The 14,867-nt window shown below is 52.5% G+C and overlaps 5 protein-coding genes across 5 annotated transcripts; all 5 read right to left on the minus strand.

The window, feature by feature from the left end:
• Positions 1-3,494: 3,494 nt before the first annotated feature.
• N7482_006274 (uncharacterized protein) lies at positions 3,495-5,414 on the minus strand (the record flags this gene model as incomplete). The annotated part of the gene is made up of 4 exons (XM_056688399.1): positions 3,495-3,939; positions 4,023-4,567; positions 4,783-5,125; positions 5,191-5,414. The coding sequence occupies 4 exons, from the start codon at positions 5,412-5,414 to the stop codon at positions 3,495-3,497; spliced, it is 1,557 nt and encodes a 518-aa protein (XP_056543954.1).
• An 877-nt stretch (positions 5,415-6,291) lies between these two features.
• On the minus strand, positions 6,292-8,070 carry N7482_006275 (uncharacterized protein; the record flags this gene model as incomplete). Its single annotated transcript, XM_056688400.1, has 1 exon — positions 6,292-8,070. One exon carries the CDS (start codon positions 8,068-8,070, stop codon positions 6,292-6,294), a length of 1,779 nt encoding a protein of 592 aa, XP_056543955.1.
• A 257-nt stretch (positions 8,071-8,327) lies between these two features.
• Positions 8,328-8,729, minus strand: N7482_006276 (uncharacterized protein; the record flags this gene model as incomplete). Its single annotated transcript, XM_056688401.1, has 1 exon — positions 8,328-8,729. One exon carries the CDS (start codon positions 8,727-8,729, stop codon positions 8,328-8,330), a length of 402 nt encoding a protein of 133 aa, XP_056543956.1.
• Positions 8,730-9,564: 835 nt separating this feature from the next.
• On the minus strand, positions 9,565-12,537 carry N7482_006277 (uncharacterized protein; the record flags this gene model as incomplete). Its single annotated transcript, XM_056688402.1, has 2 exons — positions 9,565-11,840; positions 11,901-12,537. 2 exons carry the CDS (start codon positions 12,535-12,537, stop codon positions 9,565-9,567), a joined length of 2,913 nt encoding a protein of 970 aa, XP_056543957.1.
• Positions 12,538-13,278: 741 nt separating this feature from the next.
• Positions 13,279-14,650, minus strand: N7482_006278 (uncharacterized protein; the record flags this gene model as incomplete). Its single annotated transcript, XM_056688403.1, has 3 exons — positions 13,279-13,899; positions 13,956-14,306; positions 14,393-14,650. 3 exons carry the CDS (start codon positions 14,648-14,650, stop codon positions 13,279-13,281), a joined length of 1,230 nt encoding a protein of 409 aa, XP_056543958.1.
• Between the last annotated feature and the right edge of the window lie 217 nt (positions 14,651-14,867).

Below are 14,867 nucleotides of genomic sequence, written 5' to 3' on the forward strand. Positions count from 1 at the left end.
CTGTGATTTTTCCCCTTTTTTATTTTCCTTCTTTTTCCTTATTCTTTTTTTAAATGGCGTTTGCATATTATACTGTTGCGTCGATCGCCTATGGGATAATCACTTGGGAGGAAGGACGATCCTGTACAATCCGCTACAACGTGTTCTTTTCTTGACTGTTCTATCTACCGCGTGTACCACGACCGCTATCACCTTGTGGCATAATACAAAAAACTGAAAATGACATCTCATTCCCTCGCCCCACTCTCTTACTTCTATTTTTTACACCATTCAACCTTCCAGTCCGCCACCCACAAAGTACCCCATCGTCCCAATCTGTGTTCTATGCTATTCTTAACATCCTTTCCGTGGAATACTTGACTTATCGACATTGTTCTCACCAGGCCCCAGGCTAACTCTTTGACGACCCCTTCCGCTGTTGCACTCCACTCCCCCACTTTCCCACCAACCACGACTCCACGCCATCACCGGGTTTAGACCCGTTTGGCATGCCTCCCAATCTGACACTATCGCCTCTCGACGATTCCAACTGACACGGCCTTTTGGCACATCCTCGCCCAGAACCCATTGCATCTTGCTCGGCCCATGTTCCACGGTTCCTGGGGCCTCTGAGCGCAAATGTTACACATCACAACCGGCTCTCGCCAGCCGCGATCTGGGTCCAGCCCAGGCCTTTTTCAGTTCCTGGATCTCTCCATCCGGTCTATTTGGTTCCTTCTCACCTGCCAGCCGAGTCTGTCATTGGCTGCCCGTCGATCGGCTCATTGTCCTGTGCCTCGGTGCACATCCGGTTTAGACCATGCGCTAGGTTGGATTTTTCTGGGCCCTCTTTGCCTGCGCCTGCTCGTCCGCCACTTTGATCGGCCCTGTACAGTGCTTCCTCCACATTCCGGTCCCAACGGACTGGCTCCTATGCGTGATGCTTTGTTTCAGACGCTGGGCATGCCATCAGTGCGATCGTAGGAGCTCGAACTGTCCACCATTTTCTTACTGACTTTTGTCCCCCCTCGTTCGCGCCCATAGTGGGCGTGCTGTCCTCCTGAACACCCATAACCCATAGCAGCTTAATGCGAAGAATGGGGAGGAACGGGAGACGGCGAGCATTGGCTGGGTCTTAGCTTCTGGCTTGCCGGGCTTGCGCCACGCAACTCTGTCTCCAACTTGGCTGTGGCTGCGGCGAACTATGTGGGGTCGTCCGATAGCCCCAGTTTGACGGCCTACAGCGGTAGGTGTCGTGCTACGCTGGACAGACACAGGCTACATGCGCCTGCCAAGCACTCGGGAAGGCCGCTCGGACTTGCCCAGCCTGAGAGCCGCGCAGTTTCTGAGTTTGGGGCTGTTGGGGCTCGGGTGTATTCACCTCGCCCCCCCAGATCGGGCCTCTTGCATACTACCATCCTCCATGGCTTGGACCATAGCTTGGACCTCTGGGCAGCGGGATAAATAGGCTGACCCCCTGATGCACCCGGGTTTATGAGAGAAATGTCTGTTTGCTGAGTCTAGAACGATTCTGACAGGATCTTTGTGCTTTCCCTGATCCGCCATGCATATGAGATGCTCCAAAGTACTGGGCTGGACCTTGACATGTTCGCGCGTTCGAGCATGCCGGTTCCCCCAACAGGCCCCAGCGCTGTCGAGGCCCCAGCACATTGTCCCTCTCATGATGTTACCTCGAGTTCGTCCATTTTCCTTCCCCTCCCCCCAGAATTATTCACGTCCATTGGCCGTCATTTGAATTATGTGCACCACTCCATATCTCAAATTGCGTGGCGCGAAAAGTCGTTGGATTCACCCAAACGCGGTTACACGGCATCGGCATCGACTACCTATCTTTATTGTCCTGTAGGTACTTTGTGCATTCCGGCCGCTGGATAGATAGGCTCTAGACGCGGTGCGTATTTACACTTTTGTTTTTTCTGCTCTTCTGGAATCCTCTTGGAATCAGGCTCCAGCCGCGCTATTGATAGATTTTCTTTTGCACGGTGGCTGGCCCGGCCACTTTTTTCTCCATTCGTCAGTTGAGGACGTGGTAGTCATGTTCGGAACGGATGCATCTGTACATCCCGTGGACCCATGGAGATTTGTATAGCGTCAAACATGGACCAGTCATTCATCTATTCATCTAACTCGTACTTTGTACCCAACGAGGCCCGCTATTGCAGCCTACACCAAGTACGTTGCATCCTCACCGCGATTAGCCACGCTGCAATAGAACATATACAGTAATTCATTTCCTGAATAGTGTTCTTCAGCATTCCTGAGCAGAGCCCGACCAGTTGGATCACTGCCGCGTGTTGTGTTGGCATGTCTGTGCGCCTTTGTGGTGATGCATGGAGCCCGCTTCTTGGAAAATACTATCCGCAATGCTGTTGTCATGCGAAATTCTGCAGGCTGTGGCGCTCTGTTGAATCACTCTCTCATATTCTACTTTATGTCCTGGACGGGAAGGTATTTGGGGGGGGGGTGCAGTATGTATTCTTCTCCGCCAATGCAACGTTTGAGTGACGAATGCTTGCTGCAGCGTCGGCTCATGGCTCTGCAGTGCGCTGAGCGGCATGCAATGGAATGTGGATTTCGCGGTTTGAGACCCCTGTTGTTCATCGTGTCGGTCTGAACCTTGGGCAAATAAAACCTAACCTTGGTCATGGCAGGTGAAAGACGATGGCCGCGTATGCAGCACATTCGGAATGCTTGTAAGACAAAATTCTTTTCTCAAACACCTCGAGAAGATCTTCCCATGCGTAATTCCGTGCGTGGGTTTGCGCGTGCTACGATCACTATCCCTCGCTTCGGCATGTGTGTCCGTGGCAGTGAATGAGGTGATCAGATACTTGCTAAAGTCAACAATGGAAATGTCTTGAACGATGAACTTACTCTTACATTTGCGTGATTTTCAAAAAGCGAAAAGCGAAAAGCGAACACAGTGCATCTCGTTGCAGCTCTCGTCGGTGTAGTTCCCAGAATTCGATGCCTGACCATCCAGCGGTGAAGATGATCAGCCCTGTCGGGTGTACTGCCCGAGGCACCCACATCGCTTCTTTTGCTCTTCGAAGAGTAATCCAGAGTGGATCATAACCACGCAACCTCGTTCTCTCCATCTTGTATACCCCAGGTTCAACCTTGTATTTACTATCCCAAATATGGTAATCACATGTTGCCAAGGATCAGGGTTGAGACCAATTATTACGTCATCACGCATTATTTAAGCCCGACTGGGACGCGCACGCCTCCTCCGCCAGAGACCCCCTTTCATCCGAGACCCGATCGATTCTACCTCATGATGTTCAGGCAGAAGATAGATGGGTTTCTCGGGGTCACGCTAAGGCCAATGTAGTCAACCGAAATAGGACTCCTTCGTGGCGGACCCTCACTATGATGACATCTTTTATTGGCATAACATGTCCCGTGGATGCTCCAATAACAAATTTCAAGCTCAACAGTCTGAGTGAAGGGTGCATGAAAGTGCTATCTTGATATGTATCTATTGCATGAATCTATCTTGTGAAATAGAATGGACCGGACACGATAGCCGAAAGATCCATTACTTTACTCCCCCCGAGCTTCTGCAGTCCCTGAGGCATGGAGCACTGGTATGTCCGGAATGCCTTAGTGCTGACCTTCTCACTGAACATCTCATCCAGGTCCTCGAATGATCGTCCCTTGGTCTCAGGGACCTCACAGTAGATGATAACAAGAGTGATCGCACCCAGGCCCGCGAAGATCCATCCCATCTTGCCGCCCAGATTTGCCTCGTCTGTGTTGTACAGGTATGGGATGACAACGTTCCATATGGTTGAAAAGAAGTAGTTAAATGTGAAGCCAATGGCCATCGACTTGGCACGAAGACGCACCGCGGAGACTTCTCCGGCGATGGACATTGCCGGTCCGATAGCTGGGCCATAGACCCACCACGTCAGTTCGAGGAAAATACCGACGACCCTATAGTTTATGGTAAGCGTGGGCTCATAAATGACCGGAAAAGCTCGAGACAATGTCAAGCGAGATAACTGAGAGGGACTTACCACAGCGCCGTGGGTGAGGAGGGGAAACACCCTGCAATTCCCATGACAATATAGAGCACGGTCGACAGCGAGATGCCAAAAATGATAATGCTTCGGCGTCCACACTTCGCCATAAGATAGGCAGTCAGGATCGAGCTGGCAATACCAAAGGCAATCCCAATCTCGGTCATCATGCCAACCTTAGACGAGGACATGCCCGCCTGGACAAGGAAATACGGTCCATTCGACATGAAACTGGAACCGATGACCTGCGACAGGGCATTGCAAATAATGATGATTCTAGTACGCCGCCAATTAGTGCCACGAAAGCATTCAAGGAAGCTGGCACCCTTTGCCGCAGCGCTCCGTGCCTTTTCCTCCTCATTGATCCGAACAATTTGATCCAAGAGCGGCATCACCTGCGATGGACTGTTTCCCAGTTGCGAAAGAGACTTTTGGGCTTTCTCGAGGCGGTCTTTCATGACGAGGAAGTAGGGGGATTCGGGGAGTACGGGAAGGAAGAGAACGATAACCCCCGGCCAAGCCCATGCGGCGGCGAACAGGACCTGCAAGACATGAAATTAGGAGCTGATTTTTTTGGGGGTTTGCAAGACCAGAAATAGTCTCGCAGATAGGAAGGGGAGGGCGAACTTTGTATGAATCCGTGGAGAGCATCGACATGCGGGGCAGGGCAACAGAGGCAGCAATCATATACCCAACGTTCTAATCATGGTCAGTTCTTGACGGAAAAGACCGATCATCCAGCCCAGAAATCTCTTACCATGCAGAATGTGAAGGCAGATAAGGCGATACCACGTATTTGCAGTGGCGTCACCTCTGAGATGTATGTCTGGCCGGTTGTCAAGCAAATCCCCAGCGACAGACCATTGACAATCTTGCCCGCGAGGAACACTCCCGGTGTTGATGCTGTATACACGATGGCTACACCAGCCGCGGACAAAATCGCACCGAGCAAGAACGAAGCACGGCGGCCAAAGCTGTCCTGCACCGGTCCAGCCGTAGTGGCGCCCAGCATCGTGGCAACTTGCGACATGGCATTCCATAACGACTGCCAATACGCCGGGATCACATATGATCCGCTGGTCAACTGCCCGAATTGCATCCTGGTGCCGTGTCAGCATCATGAATGACAAAAGTAAACAAGTAGACGGCAGAGGGTCATGCTCACTCGAACCCGGGCATCGAGAGCGCCAGCGACAACACCAGGTTGTCAAACCCATACATGAGCGCTCCCAGATTCCCATACAGACAAAACAGAATGATCCACGGGTTCTGAGCCAGACATCTCCACGGCGTCGAATTTGAACGCGTCGGGTTCTCAGGCACAGCCTCTTGCACGCTCGCGACATCCTCCAGATGTGAGGTATTGTACTTGGGGTCTTGAGTGTTCATCCTGTCTTGCTGCTCTTTGGGATACAGATGACATCGGGGGTTTTGGGGAACTCGAGGGCTCCGCACTTCCAGTCACTGGGGTCTTCCCCGGCTGTGGGGAGTGTCGTCGGCCGACCCACCATGAAGCCAAACTCGGGGGGTGATGGGCCGACGCTTCCTCGGATATCCCGCGGTGTGGGTCGGCCATCTTGCTCCTCGAAGCCTTCTTCTCTGCACAGCGTCGAACTTCACTAGTTCTGTCTCTGGAGGCTGAGTGATCTGGTGTACAATGAGTAGATATGATGACCATTTCTGGGCAATGTATCAGTTGTCCCACTGCTCATTACTCCAAGCACACACACAAGCGGTATTAAGGCTTCAAGTCTGAAGTGTGTTTTACCATATCTGGCGAACACGGCTTGTAGAGACATATAGCAATGGAACATGACTACCATGGGGCTGAATGAAAAAAAAGGGAAAAGAGAATTGCAGAAACTCATGAGAGAGATGGAAGCCAATTTCTTCAACGTTGAGTCTACACTCCTGGCTTTTCAAGACCTGGACCTCGTCTTTCGTTTAATATTCTGTATCGCCCTGGCATATTACTTTCTTTAATCAAGTGTGATGAGGTCTATGCTCTTGTCATGCGTTAGATGGACATCTTTCATGCGGCTGACAGATTTTCTGGAGAGGTATAAGACAGCGGGGAGATATATGACGATGGAAGATGGAAGGAACAAAAGAAAACGAGCTCAATCTGTAGAACTGTGATATACTATACATATTAAGTGCCACTAGAGCATGCATTCATTTTGATCTAGATCAGTCGGTAGTATAGTCGTAAGAGTTAATAATAGGCCCATCGCGATATGTATCTTAACGGAGGTTAGTTCTAGAATCAGCCTCTCCTTTGAGGGAAAGTAACTGCCTGGCCACCCTTCAGCTGTTGGGCCGACACAAACCCGTTGATAATAACTTCAGCCTCAACGTCCGCAGTAGACTTGACTTCCAGGCCGCTATCCTTCGACCACGATATAGAGACATCCCCTGCTGGAGTGGAGAAGTTCCCCCAAGCATTCTGTAGAAGCTCCATTCGAGGTGCGATCCGCAGCTTCTTGAACCCTGGGAGTGATGGCGACACACCAAATACCTGGGTGACGATTTCATGCACGGGGCTCGCACTCCAGCCATGACAATCACTTCGGGCGTTTTGCTCGAATTCAGCCCATGTGGTAAGATTATCTTTGATCATGCGTGTCCACGGATCAATGAGAATGGGGAACAATTGTGTGTACAGACAGACTTTTTCGACAGCGCGGAAGAGATAGAATTTCATGGAGTATGAGCACTGTGACAACGATGTGTCATCCAAAGTGCGTGACATAAGCTCCTTGGCTGCAACCCCTGTTATGCTTTCAGATAGGATGGCGAAGACTTGGCTGTGTTGGCTATACTCTTTGGATGAGGGTCCGTCCAAGTAAAGCCCATCTTCATAGCAGTGGTGGTTGACAGCACTCCGAAGGGTATCTGCGCGTGCAATGTACTCGGAGGCAGTATCTTTCCTGCCAGCGAAGGTACACACTTCAGCTGCTTGCATTAATGCCACAATGTATAGAAGACTGTTGAAGGTGGCAGCTCCTGTGCGCGCATAGGTCCGCGGCATACATGAATCGAAGATCTTCCCAGGCACAACCCACTCCGGCACCCAGTCAATGAATGGCCAGGTATCATGATCGAAGCGACCAACAAGACCAAGCTCATTGATTCTCTCATCAAAATGGTTCAAAATACCGTCAATTGTGCTCAAATATTGACGAACGACCGAAATATCAGCGAAATAATGCATATGGTCGTACACCATAGCAACAAAGTACAGAGAGAACTGAGGAATCTGAGTGCTGCGGAAACCAGCTGGAAATTGTGCTTTAATCAATCCATCTGGGCCCTGGCTTGCGTGAAACTCCTGCAAAGTCTTACGAGCGAGTCGATCATCAGATGAAAGTTGATAGGAGAAGAGCATTTGCAGCCGTGAGTCCGATGCAAATTGACTCTGCTCATAGAATGGGCAGTCCTCATAGGTTTCATGCCGGCAATTTTGCAAAGTCCGCAGGCTAATATCCCAGATCTTGTCTAGCTCGGTGCCCGCTTGGACCCGAGTAGAGATATCGAGCGGGTAGTATGTCTCACGCAAGGTGAAGCTCTGAAGAGTCAGTGGCTGCTCACCGGCTGCGATGTGGAGTTGGACGTATCGAAATACTCTGAACCAAAACGGTTCAAACGTGTGCCCTGACCGGCCATCGGCCACAGTGTAGATATCCTTGATTCCATACAACCGGCCGCCAGAGTCGGCCCGGTTGGATTTGGTTCGAGGCTTGGGGAATGGCGCGGTTTCCACCCCGAGATCCTTCTCGTAGCATTCAGCGTAATGGAGAGTGGCCACGGCACCTTTACCACCACTGCATTGCAGGGCAATAAAGCCGGTTGTCAAAGAATTGACTTCGAGATCAACAGTGACGTCCTCACCCGCTGGGATAAGAACGGGGCTGTCATCCTTAATGAAACCCTTCCACTGATCCTGTGAGATTGAGCCTTGACATTTGACCACTCCGTCAAACCTTCCAGGAATCTCAGGAAGTGCTGGAATAGGACGGGGAGCTAGTTTCCAGGGGCTCGTCATTGGAAGCATTTTGGCTGGGCGAAATGCAAAGACGGCGCACTCCCATGTTGAGTCGTCATACCCTGGCAGCTCCCAACCGGCGAGCTGTTGGGCCTCCGTCACCCTCTCGTGGTTGGAAAGAAATGGAGGGCCAAGGATAAAGTTCCACTCGGAGGGAGGGATAATTTGCCGACTGGTTTCTTCTACACATCTCCATGATTCATCGGTTGAAATTGACAGGCCCTATTACACCAGTCAACTAAACGGGACAATCTTTGTTACACGCCTCGACCGGAACTAACCTCAGTCTCACTATGCACCACTAGTCCGGGCAACTCTGTTCGGACGATGGACGATGAACCAGCCTCGACGGAGGAATAACGCAGCACGCGCGCACTGATGACATTCTCCCCCTCCTTCATGAACGGCAGAATGTCGACTGTTTCATAATGCCATCGCTCCGCATAGCTCTTGCAAGGCCCGAAACTTGCACGTTGGCCATTCACAAAAAGCCGATAGCGACTATCAGCAGAAACATGAATAGGGACCTCGCCCTGCCCCGCAAGGGCAGTCCACTGGAAGCTCTTCCGGAAGAGGAAGTAGCGGCCAGGCTGGTTGTCCTCTTCGCGGTACTTCGGCGTCCAGATCCACTGCGCTGTCTTTGTCCAGGAGGACGCCATGTTGCAGGATGATGGTTAGAGATACCAAAGGCGTTGAAGCCCATTCATCCCCTGCGATGGCAAAATAGAAAAGATCGGGCTATCCGCGGCGTGCGGGATTCGGGCTCGGATATCCCGCTCGGCGCATTTTACCCCGACGTTGGTAGCCGTCGGCTCCACTGCTGGCAATCTCAGCCGACGTGGAGGAGCCGAACAGAGCATTTCGACATTTCAACAATTCAGGACTGAACACTGGAAAAGGTAAATGAAATGGGTATTCAAGTCTTGAATTGAAGCGATAACGTATTGAACATAACTGGTGCCTTGCATTCTGGGCCAATTCCAAGCACCGCTTGCCAAATCCGCCGAACGAAGAAGCCAAATGACCAACCTGTCGGGGAAGAAAATCGACGAAAAGAACTCCTGTACAGAATGGTATCGAATCTGAACCCTTTGCCCCCACCGAAAACGAAAAGAAAAAAAAAAGAAAAAGCAAAGAAAGGACCGGTCCCCAGATAGTACAATCAACAAGAAGGACAAAATAAAAACAAGGGAGAAACAACCACGGCAAGATTTCGCAGTAACGCCGGCCGCTGGATCTCACGATGTCTGGACCCTATACAATTCAATGAAAAAAGCAAAAGGGAAGACAAAAACCAGGGAGAACAAAAATTGATAAGACCAGGGGCCCAAAGCTTCCGATTCTCTCACGCAAGCCCCGTCCTGAATGCTCCTCCTGCCAATCGAACCCCCCGGCAAACCCCGCGTATGATATCGTAAATAAATTGAAGTGCTCCCCCTATAAGGCAAATGGGTATGTGTTAAGTATTAGCGCTGCCGTTTTTTTTTTTTGCGATCAATTGCCCATCCCGTTGTGCATCATGTTTTGCTGAGCCTGCATCTGCTGCGCCTGCATAGCGGCCGCTTGGCTCGCTCGCTGCTGCTGGGCAGCTTCTCGTTCACGTCGCATCAGATCCTGGATCCATGCCTTGGCGTTCTTCTCTAACCCGGCACCGTATTGCTGAGCGATCTGAGGCGGATACTGGGTCGGTGGTCCGTACTGTGTCATGTACCGCTGTGACATTTCATGTCGCAGCTGGAGCAAACGTTGTTGGTAAAGTCTGTTGTACCGTTGGGCGATATTAACACCCTGCATGTTTGGCATCTGGCCACCATTGGCCTGAGCGGCAGCCATCAGCATTTGTTGTTGCTGCTGTTGTTGTTGTTGAGCTGTCATTTGTGGGCTGCCATGGTGGTGCTGTTGCTGTTGCTGATTCGGCTGACCCTGTATCTGACCGCCCTGCTGCTTAACCATCTGCATCTGCGCGAACTGGGCACGCATGAGCTGCGCCTGATATGCTTGCTGGTTGTGTTGAGGGATGTTCTGCATGTTGGGCTGCTGCTGCTGTTGATGTTGAGCCTGCTGAGCTTGCTGAGCCTGTTGAGCCTGTTGTGCTTGCTGGGCCTGCAACATCTGCTGCTGTTGATGCGACTTGATGTTTTGAGCAGCATGCGCGTTGGCCGCCTGCAACTGAGCAAGCTGCTGAGGAGTGAGCTGGGCGCCACCCATTTGTCCACCCTGATGAGCAAGAAGCTGCTGTCTCTGCTGTAATAGCATTTGCTGCTGAGGCGTGAGGCCCATACCAGCACCATTCATCTGCGGAGGTTGAGCCATGGCTTGGTTCATCATCGGAGTTTGGGCCATAGTGTGGCTAGGGCTACCGTGACCCATTCGCTGAGTAGGAGTGACATTGCGCATAATCGGCGTGGCATGTGACATTGCCGGTGTGGCTTGCGTCATCTGTGGAGTTCCATGCCGGCTGGGTCCTTGCTGACTTCTGGAAGGCGCCATGGGATGGCCCATCATGTTGGGGTGCGCATGCTGCATAGAGGATGGAGGTCGTGGTGGGCTTCCTGATTGCTGAGATGCGCTGATGCTCATTGGAACCGCCTGTGTTGTCATAGTGTTACCAACCAGCGGCGATGAGGTGCTGTGGGGGGTTTGATTGCGTACAATGGGGGATGACTGTTGCCCTTGGGGGACGCCGTTCGACTGAGCCATGACATGACGATTCTGTGCTGCAAGCTGAGCTTGCGCCTGCTGGGCTGCAATTTGCTGTCTGCGTGCCTCATCCTTGGCGTGTTGCTCTGCCTGTTGTTGCTCCAACGCACGGCGTCGTTCCTTCTCCTGTTCCTGCTGCTGTCTCTTGGCGAGCTCCTGCTTCAGCTTCATCTCGTGCTCACGCTTAGCCTTCTCCTCGTGCTGCATGCGGATTGTCTCCAGAGTCTTGAAGCGAGAGAAGCGAGGTTCGAATGCTGCCACACCGGCTATATCATCCACAGTAGCAGCCTTGGAGCCACCAGCTGCACCGGAGGCGGTAGGCTCGAGGCGCTCGTCCATGATAAGCATGAATCTCTCTTCTTCGGCTGCGAGTGCCTCGTCCGCAGCAAGTTCCGCAACAGTTCTCTTGCGGCGCTTAGGTGATGGTGGCGGGTCGCTGTGCAATGGGCTCTCCAGGCATTTCAGCAGACGTTGTGAAGCTGCAAAACTGTTCACGGTATCTAGATAGAGAGGCGGAGCTAAAGCTCGCACGAGTAGTGATTCGCATTCAGTAAGATCTTGCGGCTCGACAAGCGTCTTCTGTCTCTTTGCAGGGTGACCGCGGTCAAGTTGTGTAGTGGCGGGTGACTGAGGGACGACCGAGGAGGAGTGGGTACGGGAAAGTTGGTTTGACACGGCAGCTTTGGGATCCGGAGTGGTGACGAGAAGAGTCAATTCCGCCTGCAACACGCGAGCTGTAGGATGGAGGACAGTAGTGAAGACCCGAGGTTTGGGAGGAAGTGATTTATTCCCCGATCCATTCACTGAGCTCTGAGACTCGGCAGTCTCGCCATTTGCCTGGTTCTCAGTCTGGTTCTGGCCAGGAGTTGGTGTCTCTACCGGTTTAGAGCTTTGTATATCGGTGGTGAGCTGGTTCTGCTTCGGGTATGGAACAAATGCCGAGGGAGTAACATGTTCATTGTAGTTGTGGAGAGAGAACGGTGTGTTGTTCTCATTGGTCGTTAACACGGAAGTCTTTCTTGCTTGTGCCGAAACAGACTTGTGGTCGACAACGCGAACAATGAGGCAACCTGGAGCAAATTATCGTCAGCATGAATTTCGACCACTCTGCCACAAAGGACGAGTTCTACCTTCATAGAACTTCACGCCCGCGCGCAGTAGCTCCTCGATCAGATCGTGAGGTACAGTGCCGGCGCGAATATGTTCAATGACCACCTTCATCTCCGAATTGTATGGGAAGCTTCCATCTTGCTGCTCGAATCGAAAGTGGGTGGGGTGAAGATGCACGATGAGAGATGGAGGGGACTTCGAGTATTTCTTAAGAATGTAGGATGTGGTTTTCACTGTGACGGTAAGGAACTGTGAGTATTCACCGAACGGCGATTGGGTGGTATTGGCCAATTGTGCGCAAATCAAGGACTCACCATAGGGCTCAGGACACCTTTTGCCAACCCGATGGCCATTGCCCGTAGACAAAGTCCGCGTCACCGGCCGGGTCGGTCGCGAACCTGCGTCACCGGGTCGTTGCGCCTGGGTCCTAGTTCGGTTCAGGTGGCCCTTGGAGGTGCTTGCCATGTTGATCAAGCCATTGGTAATGTTGGGGCTCGATCCAGCAGAAAGATTACCAGGAAGACGTTTGGAGGTGGTGGGTGGAGAAGAGGAGGGTTGCTGGACCTTGACTCCGTTCACCCCGGTCTGGGGGAAAGGCGGGGGCGGCCGCTTCATCTTCGGCGGGTGGGAGGTTGGCTTTGAGACCGCGGTCGCCATGATTGTCGGCGCAGAGAGCGCAACGCAGGAGTTTCCAGTGGTGGAAAATGCGCTTTATCGGGAAACTGATTCGACGATGTTGGACGAAAGCCGGGATCCGAGAAAGAATGGGATGGCAGAGTCGCGAGACATGTGGGGATCGGTCGGTCGGTCCTGGTCACCAACGCGGCGAAATCGAAGGGGAAAATGTGGCACTAGCCAGAGACGACTTAGAGAAGAGAGCGGAGGCGGCCATCAACGGATGTCGCTTGGGGAAGGGGTCCGGGGAGGCGCTGGAGGGCGGAAGCCTTGCAGAGTGAGGTGATGATGCCAAGCCGCGGGCGAGACGTGACGATATCACATGATTTCCCGCATTAGGGCTAGCGCGTTTATGCCATTATCCTACACCCGTAGGCGCTGTTCTATACAACTCCAGAAAGATTGTCTCCTTTCAAAGAATCCCGCAGATTTATTCAGATAAGAAGTAGACTATGGTCAGAGCAAGGTGGTTGCATTATGGGAGCTATCTCGGCAGTGTTCAGGCACCATTCCATTGCTAGGCCACAAGACCCGGCGTTTCTGAATTACTATCGAGGAGTCGCGCATGACCAAACATGAGAGAAAAAAATAAGACAAAGGGGAATCGAAGGCACATAATCATCAAATGGGGGACTCGCAACAAATATGAACATGCGGATGATCAAATATAAACATTAACATCATGGGGCTTGGATAAACCATGCCGGGGGGGGGGGGGGGGTGTTAGTCCAACCCGCGCACGCGACGACGCCAATCATCTCCTACACGGAGAACGTCTACCACGTCAATCCGCTTGCCGATGCCAATTGTGCCCTCCTTTTGCCACCATTTTTCTCCCTTCTCAGCAAGAGCGGACTCATCGTCACTGTCGATGAGGCCGCCGCGGCCACCCTCATCTCCAACCACAACAATGACCTGGCGGACCCAGCCCGAGATGTGCTGGACAGCATCACCCCCGTTACCAGTAAGAGATTCCTGGACGTACACCAGATCGGGCGACAGATGACGTACAAGGTGCACATAGCCGGTGGCTGTATTAAACGGCATGATCATAGTCTCCTTTTCGACAATTGCCTGGCCCTGTGTGTACAGGGTCTTGAAGAAGGGGCCTGTGCCATCAATATCGCCCTCTTGGTGTGGTTCCACATTGGCCAGGTCTCCAGCTAATTCGCCAGAGGAAGCCGCCTCCTCGGTTGCGATGTTTGAGTAGGAGGAAGCGATGGAGGTTGTCTGATGAGATGCGCTACCTTGTCCAAGCGCATGCTTAAGATCAGGAGCGTAGATCAACACAAAGATTCGAGAGGTTTCTAGGTCAACGTGTTCAGGAAGGTGAGACAGTATGGACTGTGATTGTCAGTAAAGAACAAGTACGGACAAGACAGTGTATGTAGAATACTTACAGCATGTTCCGAAGCAAATTCATCAGAGTCCGCGGGGGAGACGGAGGATACAACAATGGCGATGGTCTTCTTCCTCTTCTTATCGGATGAGTGCTGTCCAGCACCAGGTGCACGAATCGGTAGCGCACCGCTCATAGTGGGCGCAGCAGCAGTTTGTCCATCTCTCTCGCTAGCCCTAGTCTGGGCCTCCTCAGACCATCTGGTATGGTCTTCAAAGTCGCCGCGGTTTTCTTCTCGGATCGAAGTGAGTGCACCGCCAACATAGGCACCAGCAGCAGTCACTCCAGCCATGACCTTCCGGCTCGCGCCATCAAAGAGCTGCTGCGGGCTAGGCGTTCGGCGCAAAGCACCCTGCATACGTCCCATGAAGCTGGGATCATAGGGGCTATCTCCAGGGATTGCGTCCGTTCCTGTGCCTCTCGCATAGCCTCCCGTACCGTAGGCAGGAGGGGGATGTCGCTGCCGACAGTTCCAGGGGGTGGAGGGGGATAGTGGCCGCCTTCTCCATCGTGGGGGCGATCATCTTCGTCGTCTTCGTCACGTTCGCTCCAAATCCAGGCAGCAATGCTGAGTGTCGCGACTCCCACAGTGAGAGCCAAGGGAATCCAGTAGCCCATGGCAGTCCGCCTGCCTGTCGAGCTGAAGCCAGTGCCGGCTCCACCGCGACGGCGGCGAGAATCCTGGGGGAAAGACATTGCGATCGCGGGGGGTGTTATTTAGAAATAGTGCATGAGAGGTGTTCAATCGCGGTCGCAATGACTTGCCAGTCACATCTCACGCCTCTTTGAGGAAAGAGAAAAGGTGGAGAAAGCGCAGGAGATGCAGGAGGGAAGATGGATCTCGACCTCGGGGCAGGATAACATGTGGCTGGTGAACCTCCATGGTAACCGCGGTGTTTACGGGTCATCCGCT

The sequence above is a fragment of the Penicillium canariense genome (genome assembly GCF_028826845.1).
Source record: "Penicillium canariense strain IBT 26290 chromosome Unknown utg000003l_segment0_segment0, whole genome shotgun sequence".
NCBI lineage: Eukaryota > Fungi > Ascomycota > Eurotiomycetes > Eurotiales > Aspergillaceae > Penicillium > Penicillium canariense.